Raw genomic sequence first — 23317 nt, 5'->3', positions numbered from 1 at the left:
AAATGGAAAAAATATTAGTGGCTGAAATTGAAATAAACAAGACCTTCTTCAGTTAGGTAATGAGAAAAAGTTAACACAGATACTGGAAAAGTAGTTTAGGAGCGGCTAAAACATAAATAAGGAGAAGAAAGAAAAGACAAAAGTAATTCTAAATGAATATTTTGCATCACTGTTTTTCATACACGAAAATACAGTAAGACTATAGGAAGGTGGAATAAGGTCATGGTAAATATTGGCAGATAGGAAGCAGACAAGGTACAGGAACCAGATGGGATCCTACCAGGGATACTTAAACGTGCTTCTATGATCTCTGATGGAGCCATTTGAATGAGCACAGGGTACATGAGGTGAACAGCACTGTTACCATTCTGCATGAGCAGTACAAGAAGTAGCTCAGGGGAAAAAAGGCACAGTGAATGTAACTTTTGTTGGTCAAAACAGTGGAAACAGTAATAAATTCGGGGTGAGAGTCATCATTTTCTACCTATTTTTATGTTGGTGTGTTTTATGTTCCTTTTAAATGAGATTTTGTCGTCTTTCAAGTTTCTCTTGCAGTATCTTACAGATTTCATGTCACCTTTATTTAGGAACTTGACTTCATTTTCCTCATAGCTGCTGTACTTTGGCTCATCAGGAATATCATTAGAGCTGTATTCAGGGTTTTCTTGTCTCTCAGTATACAACGATTTCTCCTTTTTTTTCCTCTTCTTTATGCAGCTTTCCCCTCTACTTCAGGGTGAATGAATACCACCATATCACTTTCTTTTTCTTTTCTAGGTTGCTCTCTCATTGAACAGGGTACTTTAGAGCACATTTTATTTTGTTTTACTGGTTTCCTTACAAGTATCTGTTGTCCAGACTCTTCCCTCATTTGTTCTTTTGTCTAGCACTGATATAAGCAGGTTTAAAGATCTGCCAAAGCCGAAGTACTCTTCCTGTTTTGCTACACTGTTGAAGTCTTTCTTGTTCGTATTTTTCTCAGCTGCTGCTTGGAACGTTTTTTTTTTTTTTTGGCTTTTTGTTTTAACTTTACATAAAGTTTTGAATTCTGCTCAAGTTGCACACTCTTCATACTTTCTTCTTCTTTATCTGCCTACATCACTGTGCTCCCTACTGGTTAGATGTTTTAGCGGTGGAACTGTCCTTGCTGTAGTCCTCAATTCGGCTATTTACATCTTCCCTTTGGATGCAGCAGGTGATGGTCTGCAGTAAGTGTTCTTCAGTTTTCATTGTGGTAAACAGACTAAAATACAGGAACAATTGGTAGATGGTATGACAACCTACCACTGGACCAGTAATCAAGGAGCCTCATTCCTCACCACTGGCAACAGTGGAGAAATGTTCACTGGGAGGATGACATGTAGACACACAGTATTTCCAGATGCAGCTGTCTGCATCAAGTGCAGTTTCCCTTAAGAGCACACAGAGACCACAGTCAGTCCGGGGCTGGTTTCTCACTCTTTTTCCAGATCCCCAGTAAGACTCCCCACTGGCACAGCTACTGAGCTGAGGTCTAAGCTGAGTGACCAAGATAAGACCTCCAGCACCCTCTCTGTCCAACCAGTGCTTCATGTCCCTGCCCAAGTAGCTGACACACACACTCTTTGAGGTTGGATTTACACACACACACACACACACACACACACACACACACACACACACACACACACACGCACACACCTGGGAAAGACTTGCACAGGTTTACTAGCTATGTCCCCTTCTGCCCAGACTATAAGTTAGTTATTGCTGTCACCAGTCACTCCTTATCTTACTGTGTAATATTAATATTAATACAAATGGTAGTTTGACCAAGAGCAGGGCTGTTAGGAGTGGCCCACACAGTGTCACCAAGTAAATATGCAAGTACTCTCGAAACTTAAATATCTGTACACAGATCAGCCACAGTGAATGGTTTAAATGTATTAATAATAAATAATAAAAGAACAAGACAATACTAAATATATATTTGCAGTGACAGAGTTAAAAACCACAGGAAATGTTTAAAACAACATTGCAGGACAGTCTTAAATAAAGAAAAATATCTAAACTAAGCTTTACTATATTTCTGACTGAATCTAAGAGAATTACTATAACCTAAGAATTTACTAGTAGAGCAAGGCAGATGTGGTGAATGGATCTTCTAGTTGTTGTCAGGTTCAAGACAAAATGCAGAATGATCTGTCTCAGTAAGAGGCTTCTCAAATTAATATCTAAAATATTACTTCTGGGATAGTTTGCAGAATGACATAATTTCTTGTCATCTGACTGCTAGTTCCCAGGCCAAACAACCACTGATGAAGCTGGCAGTATTTAGCATCTACCTGTATAAATATACAAACAAGTGCTTCTCAGATCTCTGGTAAATGCTGGAAGTCATAAAACAATTGCATTCCTTCATGCTTTCAAGACTAATACTTAATTCACCCTAAAGACAATACAGTAACATTCCTAGTACAGACATTGTGTCTCTTGCTACATTGAAAACTGAAAGATACCGTCTTTTATGGCCTAGCCATAAAGTAATTTAATTTCTGGTGGTGGTTGTCTTTTGGCTTTTCCTAGTTAGGGGTCGCCACAGCAGAACTCCGGTCCGCTAATGATTGGCAGTAGATTTTCACGAACGCCGAGGTGCCAGCTCGATGTCCAACCTTCAACTAAGACACGCCCATTTACGCATGTCTTTCGAATGCCCGCCCAACCGCGGGGAGGACATGCAGACTCCACACAGAAGGCACTCCCCGCACTCCATTGAGAATCGAATGAGAGAACCTCTTGCTGTGAGGCAACAACGCTACCGCTGCACCACCGCGGAAGTATAAAGTAATTTAATTTCAGGTATTTTTTCTAAAATTTACTAGGCTGAGGTTAACCTACTGTATCCCAGTTTCCACTGTTAAAATATATACATTTAAACAGTTACAATAGTGCATGTACATTTCTGTTCTCTTCTGATAGAGCACACTGTGGCTACATTTCAAACAGCACTCTGCAAAAACCCTTTTCAACACATGCGTCTGTACAAGTAGTGTGATATACACATGACATACAGTTCTAATGTATTTGTAATGCAAGCATCTTGTATAAATCATTTTGATATTCACCGATGGCGTATAATTATTGACAAAATTCCAGCTAGCTGAGCTGGCAGTATCTCTTTTCGTCACGGGTGGGATAAAAAAAAACCCTTAATACTTACTACAGTCTTGCCTGGTTCACTGTGGGGAATGCAACAGTTCTGCTCGTTTAGTATGGGAAAATTGTTTACAAAACAAAACAGATGTTCTTATTGTAGATAGAGAAATGTACAGTCTTAGGGTGCTGGCATGAAAAAGGTGGGTCAGAAAGAGTCCCACTGCAGTCCATAACTATGGAATGTTAAAGGCAGCAGAGATAATCAGTCATAGGGAAACAACATAATTTTTTGTAAAAACTTAAAAATGCAGGTTCTTTCCAAAATAAAAGTCTTATGGCCTAACAAAAGTTCACAGCAAGTTCGTTCAGTGCAGTCCCATATAGCTAGAGTACAGTGTCTTTTAATAAGTCTCTCTTTCTGTGAGCCTTTCAGTAGCTGCCTCTCCTGAATTCCTATAACAGATACAATTTCCATCTTCTTCCTAGTGTCTTTTCTAGGTCTTCATGCACTTTGCTGTCTTCCAAAGTACTGCTCTGGACATCACCCCCCCCCCAAAAAAAATGCTAAATTAGTTCACTTTAGCACTTCTTTTAAACAACATTAATTGTCTCATTAAGAAAATACATTATAGTTAATTCAGCAAAGTTTCTGTCTACTGTTAAACATCCTTCCTGTTTAAAGTGATAGCACCACTTCTATGGCTAATGCAACAATATTACCTTATTTTAGTGCTTTGTATTTTAAAGTAAACATTTATTACTTATATTAACAGTTCTGTGTATACACTATACTCACAAAAACACAGCATAATTGTATGTGTGTGTGTGTGTATATATATATATATATATATATATCTACATATATGGGTAACAGAAAGTTCACACCGGGGATCACACCAACAGCACTACTAGATAGGGGCCAAGGGTACTAGCTGCTAGTACAAGGGTCTAGGGAACTATTAAAGGGGAGGTGAATACCGCACAACGTGGCTGGGCTAATATATGCCTTCGGGCAGATAGCCCAGTACCAACCTATGAACATATATATATATATATATATATATATATATATATATATGTATGTATATAGACATATATACATACACACAGACACATACACACACACATATATATATATATATAAAATATATAAATATATACGTATATAAACATTTATATATATATATATATATATATATATATATATATATATATATATACATATACACTACACACACACACTCATATATAGCTATATATATAATATATATATATATATATATATATATATATATATATATATATATATAGTGCATATATAAAATGTTTGTGCACACATTATATATATATATATATATATATATTGTATGTGTGTGTCTGTCTAATGCAGTAGAATTCAGAGATATGAAGGTGCTAATGCTTCATTATCGGCATTTTAGTATTGAGTGCAGTTATGGAAACCTTATAGGAAGAGAGAGGCCACAGTACTAGAGAAGATGCATTAATTAGGATGGTGCTGGGAACAGATTTTAGGACTTACAAGAACTTATCCTTTTTTCATTCCGAAGGAAAATTCAAAGATGAATGATGCATAGATTTGTAGGGCATTAAGGAAGGAGTTTTACAAAATAACGTTAGAATGTAAAGACAGAGCAGGCAGGTAGGTGGGTGAAGGAGATTGCCCAGCGGATTAGTGAAAGAAAGGATTTTTGTGTGGAGAAGGGCAGTTGGCAGGTGAAGTTAGTTAGCAAAATAGGTGGCAGAAGCTGAAGCAGTTAGGTTCTTTAAATCAGCTTGGGATTCCAGGAGAAATGGGATGGGAAGGGAAGAGGCCTTCTTATTCTGGCTGTTATGCTTTGCTAATAAATTTACTTGTCAATCAGGTAAGCTCACTGAGCAGAAATGTTCCTTTCCAGGGTCAACATGAGATCAATAGCTGATTAAATGACTTGCTGTAAAGTCACGCACTTTGCAAGTGGAAGTATAAGGAATCAAAGCCACTGCTATGAGATAAAGCTCATTAGCATTTCATACCATTAACTCTCTAAGAAACATTTCCAGTACATTACTGTTCCATTGACATGTACTTTGACCGTCTTCAAGAAGAGTTTGAGGTGCTGATTAAGTCTGTAGTTACGTCCTTTGAGAATTCTGTAGCTACATCTGTTTTGTGATTACTTTTATTGTAACAGCTGCTTCGCATTTTGCTTTGTTACAGTTTTGCAGCAATACATGCCTCAGTAGTAACGGGTCTGTGTGCTTTTGCCTCAGTTTTAATTGAACACTGGATGTTTGCATCTCTGTGGTGTTGCCTCTGCAGTCTGGTTGTTCATAAGATTTAATTCCACTTGCCTTGAAACCTCTTTGCTGGTAGCAGCAGATTATGATTTCCAGCTGTAGAATCCCAATTGTTTCTGGTGAAAGTAAGCCCTATTAAAGGTGGAAAATGAGGTTATGAGTTAGATTTAAGGCACTTAATCTGGAAAAATGAAATTATTGCCGTGCAGTTACCCTGTTGTTTACTGTGAGAGCAGTAGACATTGCAATGGAGATATGAGGAGATGATTTGAATATAGATTAAGGCATGCCAGTCCATCAAATAACTAAACTTGATGCTATGTGCTTGAAAGAGGAAAAAGATTTCATTTACGAGTTGTATCTTAGTTTTGATTATATTGTCAGAGTCTATACAGTTTCTTTGGCAAATTGCATAACTGATTTTGAGCAAAGATAAAATTGGGTGAGTAAATATAATATGGTGTGCCCAGATGCAGTGTGCTTGCTTTTAAGCTGTTAGATACCACATTCTTAAATGTGACCAGTAGCTAGCATTAACATCATATACTGATCAAACTTTTTCTTCATTGAACTCGGCTGTAAGATTAACATAAGTCAGGATACAGCAGGATTTGTAGAGCAGAACTGTAGTAGCAAGGTGAGTAAATGAAAAGCTAACTGAATCTGTCATTACTGGGTATGGATCTGTTAGATACGTTTGTCAGGAGATCCAAATGTGTTTTATGCCAAAGTGCCTACCACTGGGCTAAAGATTGTCCAAAAGAGCCAGTTGTTTTTTAAATGCAGATGCATTTCTAGAATAATCTTGTGGGTCTGCTGTGATTAATACATTGTGCATGCACACTGCTTTTGGAGAAAAATGATTAAGGCAACTACATCAGTAAACTGAGTCACAGTGAGGTGAAGAAGGTATTGATGATTGATGCGCATAGTAGCAAGACTTTTAAATTTGGAGAAGGAAAAGTAGTGTCTTCCTCCCTCCAAGGTACGGAATATACCAGCAAAAACAGAACAGGTTAAGTGGGATATTAAAGCAGAAGTAGTTCTGTTTGTGAGCAAAAAAAAGAGCAAGAACACAGTCCTTGATGTGGAAATGACAGAGCAGAGATGTTTAAACACCCATTGACTCTTGAAGTCACAAATTTTGGACATTGTGTCAGTATTTTAGATAAAGATCTAAGAGAGTCATTGTGAGACTGAAGTCCACTCAGTTTCAGAGAAAAAGGAGAAGCAGAAAGTTTTAAAGAAACTTGATGTTCAGTTTGGACATGCTTCCGTGGACAAACCGCAGAAACTGCTTCCTAATTTTGAAAACAAAGTCCCTTGAGGCATTTCTGTCCTGGAAAAGATTGTTGACAGTTGTGAGGTTTGCCTGAAGTATAGCATAGCTAAACTTACAGCCCTACATGGCACAGCTTAGCCTATGAATATAATCTGTTACTTTAGACTTACATGAACTTGAAGCTGGCACTTCATACCATCATATCATTGATCCGTTTACACGTTTCAGTGCCAGAAGCATTATGAACACAAAAGGACAATCATAAAGTATGAAGAATATTATTCATTGCTTGATAAGAAGCATAGTCCACCTCAGAAGTTATTCAGTGATAGCGGAGGAGAATTCAGTAATAATTTAATTAGAGAGATGGCAGAGATCTTTACTGAAACTGTGTCTCCAGTAGCATATAATGTTTGGAGTAGTGGGCTTTTGGAAAGATCCATTCCTTCAGTAAGAAAAATAATGTCACAAATAAAAGCTAGTAGCAGTTGTGATGGGAAAGGGCATTAAATTGGGGTCTGATAGCAAAAATGGTATGCAGAATGTTTTGGCTGCAGTCCTTATCAACTTGTGTTTGGTCAGAACCCAACTCTGCAATCCGTTCTGATTGATAAGTTGTCCACTCTTGAAGGGACCACAAGGAGTATGACAGTGGGAGAACATATTTCAGCCTTACGTGCATGAAGAAGAACATTCACTAAAGTTGAATGGACAGAGTACAGATTGTACATTAAAAACAGCTGTGTACCACAAATGAAAAATTAGAAATGTAAAACAAGGTGTCCTACAAAAGGGCTGATTATGTGAGTGGAAAGGACCCCAAAATCATCAGTGGCCAACATGGAGTTGTGGTATTTGTAAGGCAGAGCAGTATTTGTGTAAGGCTGCATCATTCTATGCTACTTAAAACCAAGACTGAAGCAATGGATCAGTATATCAATAAAAAATGTATTGATAAGGTAAGAGAGTTAACCAGTACATACATACACACACACATATATATATATATATATATATATATATATATATATATAACTATTTCAAGCACAGCATTAACACCCTTCTAGCCTGCCTGTATACCAAAATAGTTGTTCTCATAACAAGTGTCCAGGCTGTCCTTAAAAATATGTAAACTAGTGCTTGCTTTAATGTAATGTTGTAGTTTATTCCTTGCATCAGGTGCTCTCTCAGAGAGCCAATTAGTACACTTCTTATTCCTATAGAATCTTCTGCATAGGTTGTCCAATGATTTTCTACTACTTTTTGATAACCCCAAACATTTCCAGAGATAGTTACCTCTAAATGCCATATATACCTGAATAAGGTCTCCTCTTGCATATCTGTATGAGACACTGTACAAGTTCAGATATGTTAGTCTTTCGTAATAACTTAAATTTTCACATACATGGATGCCCTTGGTATATTTCCGCTGTACTCTTTCCAGTTTACTCATCCTTGTTTTCTTACAAGGTTTCCATATTGGTATTCCATACTCAAGTGTGGGTCTAATGTAACTAACAATGACTTCATCAGTTCTAATTTCCTAAACTTTATAAATATTTTATACAACCTGTAGTTCTATAACTATCATTAACCATTTGGTTGACATGATTAGAAAAACTCATAGCTGGATCTTCCCATATACCCAGGTCCTTAAATGAGTCTACAGTTTCCTTCACTGTGTGCTGTATTAAATATTCACATTTCAGTTTATGTCTCCCAAATCTTATATGCCTTGTTTTTGATGTAGTTATCAGCAAATTATTCTCCTGTGCCCAAGTGGTCAATTTAGTCAAGATCTTTTGCAGACATGCCGTATCTATAACTCATGTAATCAGTTTACCCAATTTTAAGTCATCTGCATACAGACTGTAGAACACCTCAAATGAAAAATACAGATATGATAGATACAATCTAAACAAGTATGAGCTTAGGACAGAGTCCTGTGGGGCACCCTGACTGTAAAAAATAATTTCACCTGTCCAATTGCTGTATGATACTTGCCATGTCCTATTTGTAAGCCATACAGCTATCCATCTTATCAAAAGTACATCAGTACCTAGTTTCTCTATTTTATTGAAGTTAAATCTGTATAAATGACATTGCAGCACAATTTTTCATTCATAGCTGTCATTATATTGTTGTAGAACACCATGTTACAGGTGGTAAATAGATATGTTTTAAACATGAGTGTGCTGATATATGGATTCTAGTTGCAACCTTTCCAATTCTAACAATAACTTATCCAGTATTACCTTCTCCATTATTTTTCCACAACATGAAAATAGACTTAAGGGTCTGTGTGACTTTGGATTTGTCCTACTCCCCTTTCCCTTAAAGACAGTTTTAATAAGTGCATGTCTCCAATCTTGAGGAATCTTTCCATGTCTATACAACTTAGTAAATAACAGATATAATGGTACTGTAAGTTTTTGCTAAGTGTTCTGCTGTCATTATTACTAATTCTGTCACTCTCTGTGCTTTGTTTGGAAACAATTTGCGCAGCTCTTTTTCAATATAATCTAATTTGATTATAGTATCAGAGGTTAATGCCACTAGGACAATGTATTCCCTTTGTGGAGCCAAACATTTGTAAATCTGTCTGTAATCTTTTATGTCTGAGAATAAGTTTTAAAATCTACACAGTTTATGGATTTGTGTGTCTTTACTCCTTCCAACTGGGGTTGGGAAGGTGGCCTAATGGTGAAGGTGTTTGCCTTACAAACACAAAGTGCAGGGTTTGAGTCTCACAAAGGATAATTGGCTAGGCTTAAAATGGCTCGCAAGGGCAGTTAGCTTAGTACTAACCTATGAACTTATGTATCTGTAAAATGGTTTCCTATTATGTACAATATATTTATATAAATTGTCTTTAAATTTTTCTTGATCTTGTCTCATACTTTGCTTAATTTGTTTGTCCAGCTTGTTTATTTCAGTTTTCAAAGTTGTAGTTCACCCTGTTTTCCATTACTTATATTTTTTGTCTATCACTTGAATCAGGTATCTATTTCTTATGGATATATATCCTCATGTCATTGTGTGCCTAGATTCTGATGTTAAACATTTTTTTTTTAATTTTTGCATTCAGTTTGTCTTTCAAAACTTTCCACATTCCTTCTGCAATTTTTCCACTGAACCCATCGCTCCAATTAGTTTTACATAGCGACTGTTTTGCTTTCATATAATCTGCTATTAATCTTCTGTGCATTGGTTTACATTTCAGTTTGGCAGAATTATCTAGCAATAAATTAACCTTTATAACTCCATGATCACTGCACATCCACTGGTAAAACTTGACATGAAGAAACATCAATTTCTTTAGGAGCACAGTGTCTAGTATGTTCCATTCTCTGGTAGTTGATTTTACAGTCTGAAGCAACTGTTGTTCCTGAACACGCATTGTGAATAATTTCCTTATTAATTTGTTGAATCAATTTTGTTTCAGTCAGTTTCTGTTAAATTTAAGTCCCTAGCCACTATTATCCTTCTATGTCGTGTCTCATTTAAGAAATCGGTGAATTCCTCTAGGTCATCAGCACTTGACTTTGGTGGTCTGTACACTCCAACATTGTTATGTTCCAGGGTTGTTTTAATTGTCACAATTACACAATCCAGTATTGGTATTATCATTGGACATGTAATAATCACATGTATCATAACTGTCTTTAATGCCTATCACAACACCTGCACTTGAATTTTGTTAGAATGTCTGTTACAGTAAAAACATTTTTATACCCTGACAGAACTGGTTTTCAGTTATTGTTCTTTAACCATGTTTCACAAAGAATAACAACATCAGTCTTGTGGGAACATAACTTTTCCAGTAAAAAATATTATTAATACTCCTGGCATTAGCAACCAGTAAAGATGCATCAAATGTTGCTATTTGTAAACTGTTAAATTTTCAGCCTGGCAAAAATCCTGCCTTGTGTTTGTCAGATATTGCAAAATATCTGCTGCAAATAATCTCTTCCCTGAGATTGACAAGTGAACACCATTCTGTCTGAATTTATCGTCATCATCATCAGCCCCCCCCCTTTTCACATTTTTCTACATGGGGTTGAGGTATCGTGTTAACTGTCACCATCTCTCTAGATTCAGTGCCACACTCCTGCCTTCTTAGACACACATGCCTGATTTTTGCAGATCTGTTCTTGCACAATCCGTCCACCACTTTGCTGGACGTCCTCATTTCCTCTTACTTTCTTCCTATCTATCCCAAATCTTCTTCACCAGAATGTCTTCTGCTTTTCTGCATGTCCGAACCACTGTAATCTGTTCTCTTTGATCTTTTCTGCAATTGGAGTTACTTTGGCTTCTGCTCTTATGTCCTCATTTCTTCATCTGTCCCACAGTATGCATACTACCACCCTTCTCAGGCATTTCATTTCCATCACTTCTAGCTTCCTCATCTGCTCTGCCTTTACTGCCCAGGTTTCTGTACCATACAGCAGTACTGGTCGCACCACTCTGTTGTACACCTTACTTTTCAGCTTCTTTCGCATTCTTCTGTCATAGATTACACATGAGAAGCTGTTGTTAGTTGGCTGCAGCCCTTCTGATTATAGCTTTGACCTGTTCATTCAGAGTTCCCTTTTCCTCAACCATCCATCCCAGATACTTAAAGCTATTGACCTGTTCCACTATCTTCCCTTCAATTCTCAGCTTCTCCTGATTTACCCAGTTTGTCTGAACCTGTCTGAACACATTTGCCAAAATTAGGCTTGGATGCTGTACACATTACCATTTTTTAAAACTGGATATTTTTTTTCATGTAGGTATTTACCCAAAAAATCTTTTCATTCATGGTGACATGACTCTCCTTCTTGTATGTGATTTGTAAAAAAAAATATGTCCTAACACCTGTGCAAGCTATACTATCTGAAAGAGCTGTAGGGGCTGTAAGTTACCTACTAACAGTCGTTGAGTACTTGCGGATGAAATCATTGTACCGACATGAGTAATAAATGATGTTAAAGAACTCAGAAAATGATGGAAATGAAGATGAGATGGAGAATTATGTGGTGAGTCGGGAAGAATCTTTTGCTGATGGAGTGAAGCAGCCATAGGCAGTGAAACTAGGTTGTAGCCTTATTCTCAGTAAAGGTCAAATCATAAGGTTTGTGTGCAGTGAAAAATGAGTGCAACATACAGATGAAATCTTAGTGGACTGGTAAAAGTATGGGAAGGCACAAGAACTGGTATAACGTGAAATTTTTACACTTAACTGATATTGCAATCACAGAAGGATCTGTTGTCTTATCACATGTAGAAGATATTCACACTGAACCAGGAGCTGATCAGATGCAGCCCTGTGACTTACAAATAGAATGTGATGCACTTCTGACTGAGGACCTATCACTTCAATCAGCAAAACAGGATGAGTTAATCTCAGTAGGAATAACACCCAAAGAACATCTTGTGTGTTAAGAAATTGAAGAACATTGTAGAGAAGAACTCGTGAAGATTCATCAGTATGTGCATCAGAATCTCTTTGTCTCCTTTTGGCTGTAATCCGTCAACAGCAATGGAAAGTTCATTCTATGGACATGGTTTGCATTGTCACAAAGTATGGCACTCTTGTGAAATTTCATCTGTCGTCCTCCTAATACAAGATGTATGGGAATGATTTTGGAAACTCAGGAAGTGTGTTTATAATCTAGCAGATGCATTGCTGTACTGGTATAGCAAAGTGAATACATAATTTTAAGTCAGAAGGGTGAATTACACAAGCTGATCTTACTGTGTTTTACTGGCCAGAGAGGGACAGTAGTTACTGAAATGCTTCCTATCATGTGAATGACTTTGCATGAGGGTGGCTTACAATTTCCTTTTGGAAAGCTACCCTTTTGATTGACCGTGAAGAACACACCCACTCCTGTTATGTAGGATTGGATTTGACTTGTATGTTCATATTTGGTCCCACTTCACTAGTCATTCTTTAGAATTTATACTTTCAGAGAAGCACCATAGGGAGAAATGAGGGGTAACTGATGACGCCCTTTCAGAGTTTGAGGCTTCCCTAGGCCTGATAACACAGCGATCAGAGAGATGCATTCATGTCCTGTTTAGGCACATGTTCTCAGAAGATATGATAAATATTATGTGGGAGACTAGGAAACTTTACTCAAGAGAAGTGAGCCCAGCAGAGACTCAGTTGATCTGTTTATTCCCCTCCTATTTGTGTCCAGGTTGGGATCAGGGCAAAAGTCACGCCTTTCAAGTGGTTGTCATCTGTGGGAGGTTCCCATGTTTTTCATTTTCAGCCCTAACCTCTCCCCCGGTGGCTGAAGTTCATACTTCTGCAGTGCATGCTGGTATTTTGTACTTTTATTGAGGAGCACACACAGGTTTTTACATGTGCATCATGAAGGTTTCCACACACATGTGGCTTGTCAGAACCATACTGATGCCCCCTGCCCATTCTCTGCATGTTGTGTACCTCTGTTTCCAGCAGCGACAGCAATGCAGCAGGTTAGGCTGCCTCACTCGCTCACCTGCCTCTCAGAGGATATGCTATGTGGAAGACTAGGAAACTGCACAAGGAAATGCCACCAAGCAGAATGGAAGAGAATCTCACTGTGTTGCCTTATCAGAGACCAGGACCCAATGTTGGCCCACATTTCCTGATAGGTTTATTGGCTTTATTCACTGACTTCTCTGTTCCTCTGCCATGAAAATTACTAAGCTTGCCCTGAAGTGTATATACAGAGTTGTTTTTAATTTGAATGACCAAAACACAACTTTTTATGAAGTATGAGCGTATAAAAATTTATTTCCACTACCATGTTAAAAAGTTTCTTTTAATGTGCTTTTTAAATGTAGAACAACTTTGAAAGAACATCTGAGAATTCACAGTGGTGAGAAGCCGCATCTTTGTAGCATCTGTGGGCAAAGCTTTCGACATGGAAGTTCTTACAGGTAATAAAAAGATCTTCATGTAGTTTATAAGCAGGTTTGTTACCATACGTTTGTTTTGAATGAATGTGTTTTTTATGCCTCTTTTTTTCTTTATGGTAATGCAGAATGTTGATGCTATCTTTTAATTCCTATTTCTTGTTACTGTGGGTTAAAACTGCTGGAAATCTGCTAGAATTTCAGCATGTATAAAATGATTTTAAAGCTTTAAGCATCTTGTCACATGCTGGATTTGAACTGTAGCAGGTTAAATTTGTTTTAACTGCATTAATGATCACAGTTGCATTTTATAAATGATTAAAACTATTCTGCAGGCGTGGTCGCAGTAATGCATGACTATGACACTGTATACGCTTAACAAGTGACCTCAGCCCCTGACGTGCAGATTTTTTGCTGCAGCTGTTAATGTGTGTCTATGTCATGTCGTGTTACTTATTTAAAAGACATTTATTGGCCATGGGGGCTGTGACAGTTTAACTGAGTGCTGTAGATTTAAATTATATTCCTTACCTTCTATTAAAAGACACGTTTCTCAGTTTTCCATCAGAGCTTGGAGTATTGTAAATAAAAGTGGTGTCGGTTTGACACCATTCCTGATGCAAAGGGTACTGTTTCTGAAAAGCTAAAATCAGATGTCAGGCATAGCATTAGTGTATACTTCATTACTTGAATTTTACTTCCTGGTGAAGTAGATGTCATCTTGTCATTGCACAGACCAGTGTCAAAATACTATGATTACTGAGGTGCCACATACATAGAAATGTCTGGTGGCTTCAGTACAGATTTACTTGAATTATTTCCTCATGATTTAGAAATGCAGTGCTTTGACTTTGTCAGAATTTGTACATTTTATAAATATTGGGAGTATATAGCTATAATAATTTTTAAGTGAATGAATTTTAAGAGCCCATTGCAGCAGGAGTTCAACTTGCAAAAGTGATTTGCAGACATGAACATTAATATTCAACAGTGTATCATACAGCTTAATGATGATGAGTATGGTATCCATCTTCTGCTGGGGATTAAACAGATAGGAGAGGTTTGGTGTCTGCTGCTTTACTCTCATCTTTATAAGGAAAATGCAGTGTGGATCACTCCTGATGAGTACGAGAAAGTGTTCAGACCAGTGGAGTCTTCAGGTAGCTTCATGTGTACGGCTCTTAAACAAGAGAGATTTAAAGCCATCAGTCCTGTAATGTATTGCTTAATATCTGCTGCATATCCATCACAGCAGTTCATCTGCTGGAGGATGGCATTAACTTCTCAAACACTCTGTGTGATCTACATGGATTTACAAATTCCCAGAACAAAGCTTCACTGAACCAATCACAGTTTCTTTTTACTGGCCCCCAGACTGTAGTAAGGAGGTCCCTTCATCTTAAAGGATATCCCCACCTAAATTCAGACCAGAATTTAAAGCATACCTGTTGCAACAGAGCCAATGTAAATGCCCTAATTCTGGCCACATAACTTTACTCCTCCAAAATCCCCTTACACTCTTTGCAATCACTGCTTATTGACCATCAGCTCCCTCCCAGTCAACTGGTCAATTTTTTTCATATCACTGTGGCAAGAGTCCACTTCTTCTTTCGGCTTTTCCCGTTTAGGGGTCGCCACAATGGATCATCTGTCCGCTCATGATTGGCAGAGGAGTTTTACGGTGTCGAGTTGCCAGCCCGGCGCCCAACCTTCCACAGAAGGCACACACATGCACACACTCACACCTAGGGCCAATTTAGAGTGTCCAATCCACCTACTGCATGTCTTTGGGATGTGGGAGGAAAACGGAGCACCCGGAGGAAACCCACGCGACCTCAGGGAGGACATGCAGACTCCGCACAGAAGGCACCCCAGCCGAGAATCGAACCGGAGAACCTGTTGCTGTGAGGCGGCAACGCTAACCGCTACACCACCATGGCCGCCCTGTGGTGAAAGTCAACTGAGGGGTCATTATTTAGATCACCATTACGGGGTGGTTCAAGGGTTTCCTTCTTTTAGCCCTACCTTCCCTATGAATGCCTGGCTTGTGTAACCAGAGGAAGACATGCAATGGGCTGTCTGTGCTGGTTATCCCTCACTTTTGTAAGGAACATTGCCAGCAAGCAATGCCACCCCCTCCTCTCAAGCACAGGAAGTGGTTACCCTATCCACATTTTTGAAATGACACTTCTCACTGTGCTGCTTGAGCACCAGTTACCCACCCCATCCTCTAGGAGAGGCAGGTGGGTTACAACCCTTCATCCATCTTCATCCCTGCCTGTGCCCTGCTGGGGCCGCAAATTGAGCTCCGGTCACATTGGTTGCAGTAAGGGCTATGTCTCTGTCTGTGCCATGGGTTCCCTTCAGAAGCCCGAAATACTGAAATGTCGAATTTCAGTATTTCGAGCCCAAGAAGCTGAATCCACATAATAGCGAAAGTTGAGAAGCACGAAATTCAAAACCTGGAATATTGGAGGTTTTGAATTTCGCGTTTCTAAAGTTCCGCTATGATCATGTATTCAGGTAAGTGTGTATGTGTGTTAAGGGGTTTGGGTAGGGGCTGTGGTGTGTGTCAGTGTGTTTAGTTGCTGTGATGTGTGTGTGCAAAGAGAAAGTAGCTTGCGTGGTGGTGTTTTGTGTGTGTTTGTATATAGTGCGACCTCGGAGTGAGAATATTTAAATGGGGGGTGCTTGCCCCCTGCTTTCATGTAGTACAATGATTGTGTGTGTTTGTGTGATGGATGGTGTGTGTGTGTGTGTGTGTGTGTGTGTGTGTGTGTGTGTGTGTGTGTGTGTGTGTGTGTGTGTATGTGTAGTAAAAACTGCGAAATTCAAAACTTCCAGTATTTGAGGTTTTGAATTTCGCTGTTTTTACTTTTAGTTGTTTTGTGGATTCGACTTCTTGGGCTCGAGATACTGAAATTCGAGATTTCAGTATTTCGAGCTTCTGAAGTGAATCTATATATATATATATATATATATCTGTGCACATACATACATACATACACCCTTTCTTCTTGAATCACTTTTAGTACTATTCTTCATAGCTTCTTTGTATATTCTATGTTTTCTTTTGTTATCATTTTATAATAAAATTCATCTGTGACTAATGTTTATACATTGTATTGACATCAACACCTCTGTGGTTTTGCATGATGGATATCATCCATCTCGCATGATATGTATTTTGTTTACTTGTATCTGTGCAACATGGGTTGGGCCTGAAATTAGTCTTCTTTTTTTGGTCCTCACAGCTGAGTATTGGCAACAACCAAGGCCTCTCCTCATCCAGGCATTCCTTTGCTCACCTTGCCTTACTCCAACCCCATGGTCGGGCTGGTGAGGAGATCTAGGCTGTGGTGCAACATCATATTGCTGCTGAGGAGTGTTTCCTGTATGCCCTAACGTTCCTCTTCATGTGCATTTTAACATTTTGGAATAGTTATGCTATGGTGATATGATGGTATATCTTTCCATTTCCACTGTGAATCAGCCATCTGTGATGGAAAGTATAGTACAGTTGTATGGGCCACTTTGTGCATGTCAGTGGATCCTTCATTCCTGTAGATGTCTGCCACACTAAGGTGTCTTTTGAAGTTCTAAGCATCATAATTGCAGTCCTTGGAGTAGCAGACCTGAAAGGGCTTATCAGGGGAATATATATTAGATTGGTGTATCTCGCAGTATACCCCCTACTCAGAGGTGCAGCGATCTTAGAGTTAGCATATATAAGTCACAGAGATGTGGTAGCAGAGTCTACACATCAGGGAATGTTATAGAGTTGTAGCTGCAAGTTTCCGAATGTGCCTTTTTTTTTGTTTGTTTGCTTGAATTGTAGTTTGTTTTTCATAGTATTAAGACTCACGGGATTTAATTTTGCACTTGTGATAGGGGGCCGTGACACTTTATGTTGACCTGTTCAGCTTCACCTGTGATGCTTTTCTATAGTTACATTTGAAGATATTTTTACTTTTCTTTTTCCTTATTTTTATATTTATTGCTGATAAGAAATGTAGCTATGTTTGCTTTGCACTTCTTTGGTTTCACAGTTCTTATTGATCAGTTTGTCCTTCCATTTCACTTTTGCAGTATTCATTACTGCAGGGATCCCCTACCAAGGGCATCCTGATGTTCTGCCAATATGCCAAAGCCTTTAGGTTGTTATAAGGTATGCCGTGTGTCACACGTATATTGCTTGTGTAGTTTAAGGCATAAAGGTGATGTCCGGACGTACCATCCTCAGAACTTCTTTGCCGCCATTCTGAAAGCCATCTCTTTATCGTTGGTCTGAACTCCCGCTCCATTTGCTGGTTCATCAAGCCATATAACATAAGTGCCCTATTGGGGTTTTTGGTCTTATCTTTTTTCTTTTTGTATTGTTGCTTGTGGTGTTTCATGTCATCCAGGAATGGTAAATGCCAGTGTGCGAGACAGATTCCCCCATAAAGATCATCACAAGCAGTGCTTATTTTGTTTCAGCGCTTCCCATGACCATATGTCCTGTTCCATTTGTCAGGCCTTTGTTCCTAAGACTGTCTGTAGTTGGCTTTCTTGTATTTGTAGAACCAACATCTAAAGCTTTTAGTGAAAGACACGATGGAGGGAACTTCCTGTTCCAAGGGTCAGCCATCTGGGCAGAAGAAGGTCAAGAAATCTAGGTCCGATTTTTCCACTGTGCCGCCTCAGCCGGATGTCTCTCCCGAGGCAAGTGAAAGCATCCGTCTCCTCTGTTGGATTCTTCTGCCACAGCTGTTTCAGTGGCTGACATGGATCCAACCTTACTCACATCCTTGGAGGCCTTCCAGATGTCTGCTTTGGATGTTCAGGGGGAACTGTGGTTAATTATTTCTGAGGGACTTAGGCACGTTCTTCAGATTTTGGTTAGAGAGGGAGTTCCAACTCCCAACTACTATTATTGAATGCCGTCTGGGGTATAAGCCTTCTAAACGTCATAACGTGGACATCCCTTTGAAGAAAAATCAAAAGACTAAGCATGTTTCTCCAGCTACTAAGGACCCGCAGAGTGAATTGCAGAATTTCACTCAGGGGTTGTTTAATGCCCTGATGGCTTTGAAACCTCCTTATGGAGTTTCTGTTCCAGCTCCCCCTTGCTCCTCTACTCTTCTCGAAAGACCTAGGGAACAGGATTCCTCTGAAGAGGAGGTGGATTCAGATGAGAAATCCATTGCTTATTCATCTCAGATTCCCTCTCCTTTACACTGAAGGTCTGAGGAAAAGGAGTCTACAAGTCCTGGCACACCTTTCGAGGAGATTTCTTTTGGAGACACAGTCTCCAGAATGGTGGAGTTCTTTAAATGGGATTGTGCCCAGGTTTCTGAGGTGCGGAAGAGGGTATTATGAGCTCCTGCAAATGGACTCTTCAAGACCTTCAGCTGTCCCTCCTGTTTTGGCTGCATTGTTGGATGCCTTTTCTACTCCATCTAAGGCTCCTGATTCCCAGCCCTCTACCCCCAAGAAACCTGATAGGTTTTATAGGGTGCTTGAGTATTGTAAATTTCTCTATAGGTGTCCTTCTGCTGACCCTTCTATAGTGTCTGTGGCATCTGACAAGTCTTCTCAGTTGCTGCATTCTACTAAGTTACTTCCTTCTTATAAAGATAGCAGAATTATGGAAAGGCTAGTTAAGAAGGTTTATACCTCTGCTACCTTAGCTTTTAGGGCTGTTGGTTATCAGACCCATGTGTCCAGATACATTTTGGCTGTTCCTTTCCAGGCCTGTCAGGTAATTTCTGATTTCCCAGACTCTGAAAGGAAGACTTCTGCTCTTTCCTGTTAGGGATTTCTTCCCAGGTGGCTCACTGTTCCATTAAGTGTAGTATTGATGCAGCAGATGCTTCTTCTAGGGCTGCTGCCTTTGGTTCTGTGGTGAGGAGATATTCCTGGCTTCAGCTTCAACCTTTACCAGATGATATTAAGGCTACGTTGACGGATGCTCCTCTAGACAACAAACAGTTGTTTGATGAAGCTGCTGCTAATTTGTTTAAGTCTGTTCAAGATAAGGGCAAGGCCTTACAGTAACTTAAACATGTTTTTGTTTTTCTTGTGCTTAAATTTCAGAGAAGTTACTCTAATAAGCAACCCTTTTGTTTGTAGGCAGTTTCACCCTCCCCCCAGGGTAAGAAAGGTGGGAATCACGCTCCTCTTGCACAAGCTATCCAGACTTTTGTGCCACAGAAGTCTCCCTTTCCTGACAAACCAAGTGTTGAATGAATATCCTGTTCTTCTCAGCCACATTCCTCTTTCTCTTCATCTTTCCCTTTCTCTTTGGTTAGATTACTCAGGACTCCTGGGCTCTGTCCATTATCCGCCAAAGGTATTTCATGGTCTGGAAATATCTTTCCTCTTTTATGGGCACATTCTTCAGCCCCCTCAGGAGCAGTTGCCTTTCTTTTCAGGGATGCTTTGGGATCTTCTGACTCAGGGAACTATTCAGGATGTTCGAGTTTCCTAAAGGGGAAGGAATTTTACTCCAGAATGTTTTTGGTGCCCAGGAAAGAGGGCACTTGGAGACCTGTTCTGGACCACTCTCATCTAAACCCTTTCTGAAGGTCCCCACTTTTCAAATGTTATCCCTTCAGACTTTGTTCCCTCTTTTGCTTCCTCAGGCTTGTCTGGTGTCTCTGGACCTCAAGGATGCCTATCTTCATATCCCTATTTATCCCTTTTTATGAAGTTTATACATTTCTCTGTTGCATCCTGAGATTTTCAGTTCTGTGCTTTTCCCTTTCTACTGCCCTAAGGGTATTCACCAAATCCCTCACTCCTGTGATTGTTTTTTGCAGGCTAAGGGGGATCCAAGTCTTTTCCTACTTGTTTTCAGGCATCCTCTCCAGAGATTTTGTTGCAAAACCTCCATTTTGCCATCTCCCTTGTGCACAGCCTGGGGTTCACTATAAATTTTAAAAAGTCCTTTCTGACTCCTACTCAGGATCATGTTTTTCTGGGGTGTAGGATCCAAACTATTCCTATGATGGCATCCTTGCCTCCTCGCAAGGTACTAACTCTCATTTCCTTCTTTCACTCCCCTCTTCCTCTAGCTTCAGTAATGCCAGGCAGTTTCTGAGAGCTCTGGGGTCCATGGCTTCTACCATTCCTGTGCTTCCTTTTACCAAACTGCACATGTGAAAGCTTTCAGTGGTTTCTAAAGTCAGTTTGAATTCAGCATTCTCATCCCCTCAAATTCTTAGTTCCCCTTCTTCCATGTCTCAAGCAGGAACTTCATTGGTGGAATCAGCAGTTCATTCTCAATCCAGGGCTCCTTTTTCATCCACCTCTTCTCTTACAGGAGCTGTTCACAGATGTTTCAGACATGGGATGGGGAGCAGCCTTTGGCTCCCTAAAGCTGCAAGGAGTCTGGACGCCTTGCCTCATCAACAGAAATACCATATCAACATCAAAGAGATGAGAGCTCTTTTGCTGGCTCTTCAAGCCTTTCATCCTCTGTTCTCCCCAGGTCCTTCAATGGTGTTTACTGATAATAACACAGTAATGTGGTATGTCAGCAAACAAGAGGGGGACAAGGTCTTATTTTCTTTACCAGGTAGCATTCTTAGTGTGGGAACTAGCTGTTCAGTATCAAGTGACACTTCAGACAGTTTACATTCCCTCAGGTCAAAACATTGTGGCAGACTCTCTGAGCAGGTCCTTAACTCAATCCCACTAATGGATGCTTCACAGGGATGTATTTCTGGACATTGTCCACAGTGGGGTATTTCTCAAATGGATCTTTTTGCCTCCCCACTGAACAGACAACTTCCTCTGTTTTGTGCCAGAGTCTCAGGTCTTCTGGTTTGGAAGGTGGGTGCCCTCTCTTTTTCTTGGAAGGGAATATTTCTTAATGCCTTTCCTCCCCTTCCCCTCATTCTAAAAGTCCTGCTCAAAATTCAACAGGATGCTCCCAAAGTCTTGCTGATGACTCCCTTTTGGCTGAGACAGTACTGGCTCTCTGTTCTGCATTTAGCCAAGGGCAATCATCAAAAGTTACCTTATAGGGTAGACCTACTCACACAAGACAAGGTATCTCTCATCCATTCCTACCTGTCCACTTTTCAACTGACATTAGGATTCAGATTCCGCATAGACACTTTTTTCTGAGGGCGTGTTTATGGTCCTGCAGGAGGCCAGGAAATCCACTACTGGGAAATCCTACTTATCCAAATGGACGAGGTTGTGTCTGCACGGTGTTCTGATCTATTTTTTGTCGATATTCCTTTGGTTCTTTCTTGTCTGTGTGAACTGTTCAATGCTGGGTTGGCTTATTCTTCTGTTAAGGCCCACTTATTGGCTGTGTCTGCTTGTCTGCCTTTATCACCTCCTTTAGCTTCTAGATTTGAAGATAAACAATTCCTTAAAGGTGTCTTTCATATTAGGCCTCCAAGGAAGCCTGCTCCTCTTCCCTGGGAAATTAATTTTGCTTTAGAAAAATTGATCCAGCCTCCTTTTGAGCCTGCAGCTTCAACTTCCTTGTAGCATTGCTCTTGGAAGACTGTACTTCTATTGGCCCTTACTTCTGCCAGATGGGTATCTGAGCTTTAAGCCATTATGGCTTGTCCTCCTTTTCTGGTATTTCATAAGGACAGGGTGTTTCTTTGTACTAATCCTTTTTTTATGCTAAAGGTGGTGAATGAGTTGTCCATTAATCAGTCTATTAATTTGCCCACTGTTTTTCCTTCTCTGCAATCTGCCAGTGAGAAAGTGCTGCACTTGTTGGATGTGCATAGACAACTCAGATTTTATTTCTATAAGACTAAGACTTTTCGTAAATCTGACCAGCTCTTTATTTCCTTCCTTTCTAGGTCCTTAGGATTGGTGGTGTCCAAGCAAACTATTTCTTCTTGGATTTCTAAATTCATTTCTTTTTGTTATTCATTTCATGGTAAGAGGCTTCCTTATTCTGTTGAAGCTCATTCTACTAGAGCTGTGGCTTCTTCTGGTGCCTTTTTCAAGGGTTTGGTTACTAACTCTGTTCTTGAGGTAGCTACCTGGACTTCTGTCCATTCCTGTGATGGTCATGGTATTACAAACCCAAAAGAATTGGAGAAAGTAAACCGAGACTAAACACTGTGGGAGGCTTCTGCATGATATGAGGATCTGCTTTTATAATCTGCACATCACACAACTGTTCTTTTTTCACAGAAGACAAATGAAGAAGAAAGGACTGCCCACTGTCCACAGTTCCCCACATCTTACTATTGTGTATGGCGTTATCCTTTGAGTCAGATAGAGCATCTGTTCCTTTATTTCATTTTTGTTGGTGGAACACAGTGGTCCCCAAGACTTGTTTCATACTCTGGTTGCTAACGTAATTTCATTCTTTTGAAAAGAAACAAGAAAGAGAGTTTTCTGGGGTAGGTAGATGTTTCCAGATATTCATCATATTGATCCCTGCTGCAGTAGCTGTAGCTGTATGGATTATATCTTGAAAATGATATAACAGCTGGCCAGCTTCCAGAGCATCAGGGCACCTTCCATGCAACCAAACTGTCAAGCAGCTCAAGCTGAGCTGACTAAAAGGCAAGTTTGGTCACAAAGCCCTTCAGAGCTGTACTGTCACTGATGAATATGATCCTCTGTAGCTTTGGAGACTTGGGCGTCAGTTTATGCTGGTCCTTTGCTGAGCAGATAAGTTCCCCTTGGGGAAAAAAAAACTTCCATTTACTTATTTATTTTGCTATTTTATCACTTTCC

The 23317-nt window shown here is 39.6% G+C and overlaps 1 protein-coding gene across 2 annotated transcripts in view; it reads left to right on the top strand.

Annotated features, from left to right (window-relative positions):
• ZBTB41 (zinc finger and BTB domain containing 41) overlaps positions 1-23317 on the top strand; it is a 660593-nt gene that overhangs the window by 397653 nt on the left and 239623 nt on the right. For both annotated transcript variants that reach the window (XM_044080254.1, XM_044080256.1), the window contains one exon: positions 13538-13633. In XM_044080254.1, the coding sequence (XP_043936189.1) occupies positions 13538-13633 (96 nt within the window). The remainder of the gene's footprint in view (positions 1-13537; positions 13634-23317) is intronic.

The sequence above is a fragment of the Protopterus annectens genome, chromosome 8.part0 (assembly GCF_019279795.1).
Source record: "Protopterus annectens isolate FY-2018-M chromosome 8.part0, PAN1.0, whole genome shotgun sequence".
Taxonomy (NCBI): domain Eukaryota; kingdom Metazoa; phylum Chordata; order Ceratodontiformes; family Protopteridae; genus Protopterus; species Protopterus annectens.
Note: the sequence above shows the minus strand (reverse complement) of the source record. Positions and strands in the feature narration are given on the sequence as shown.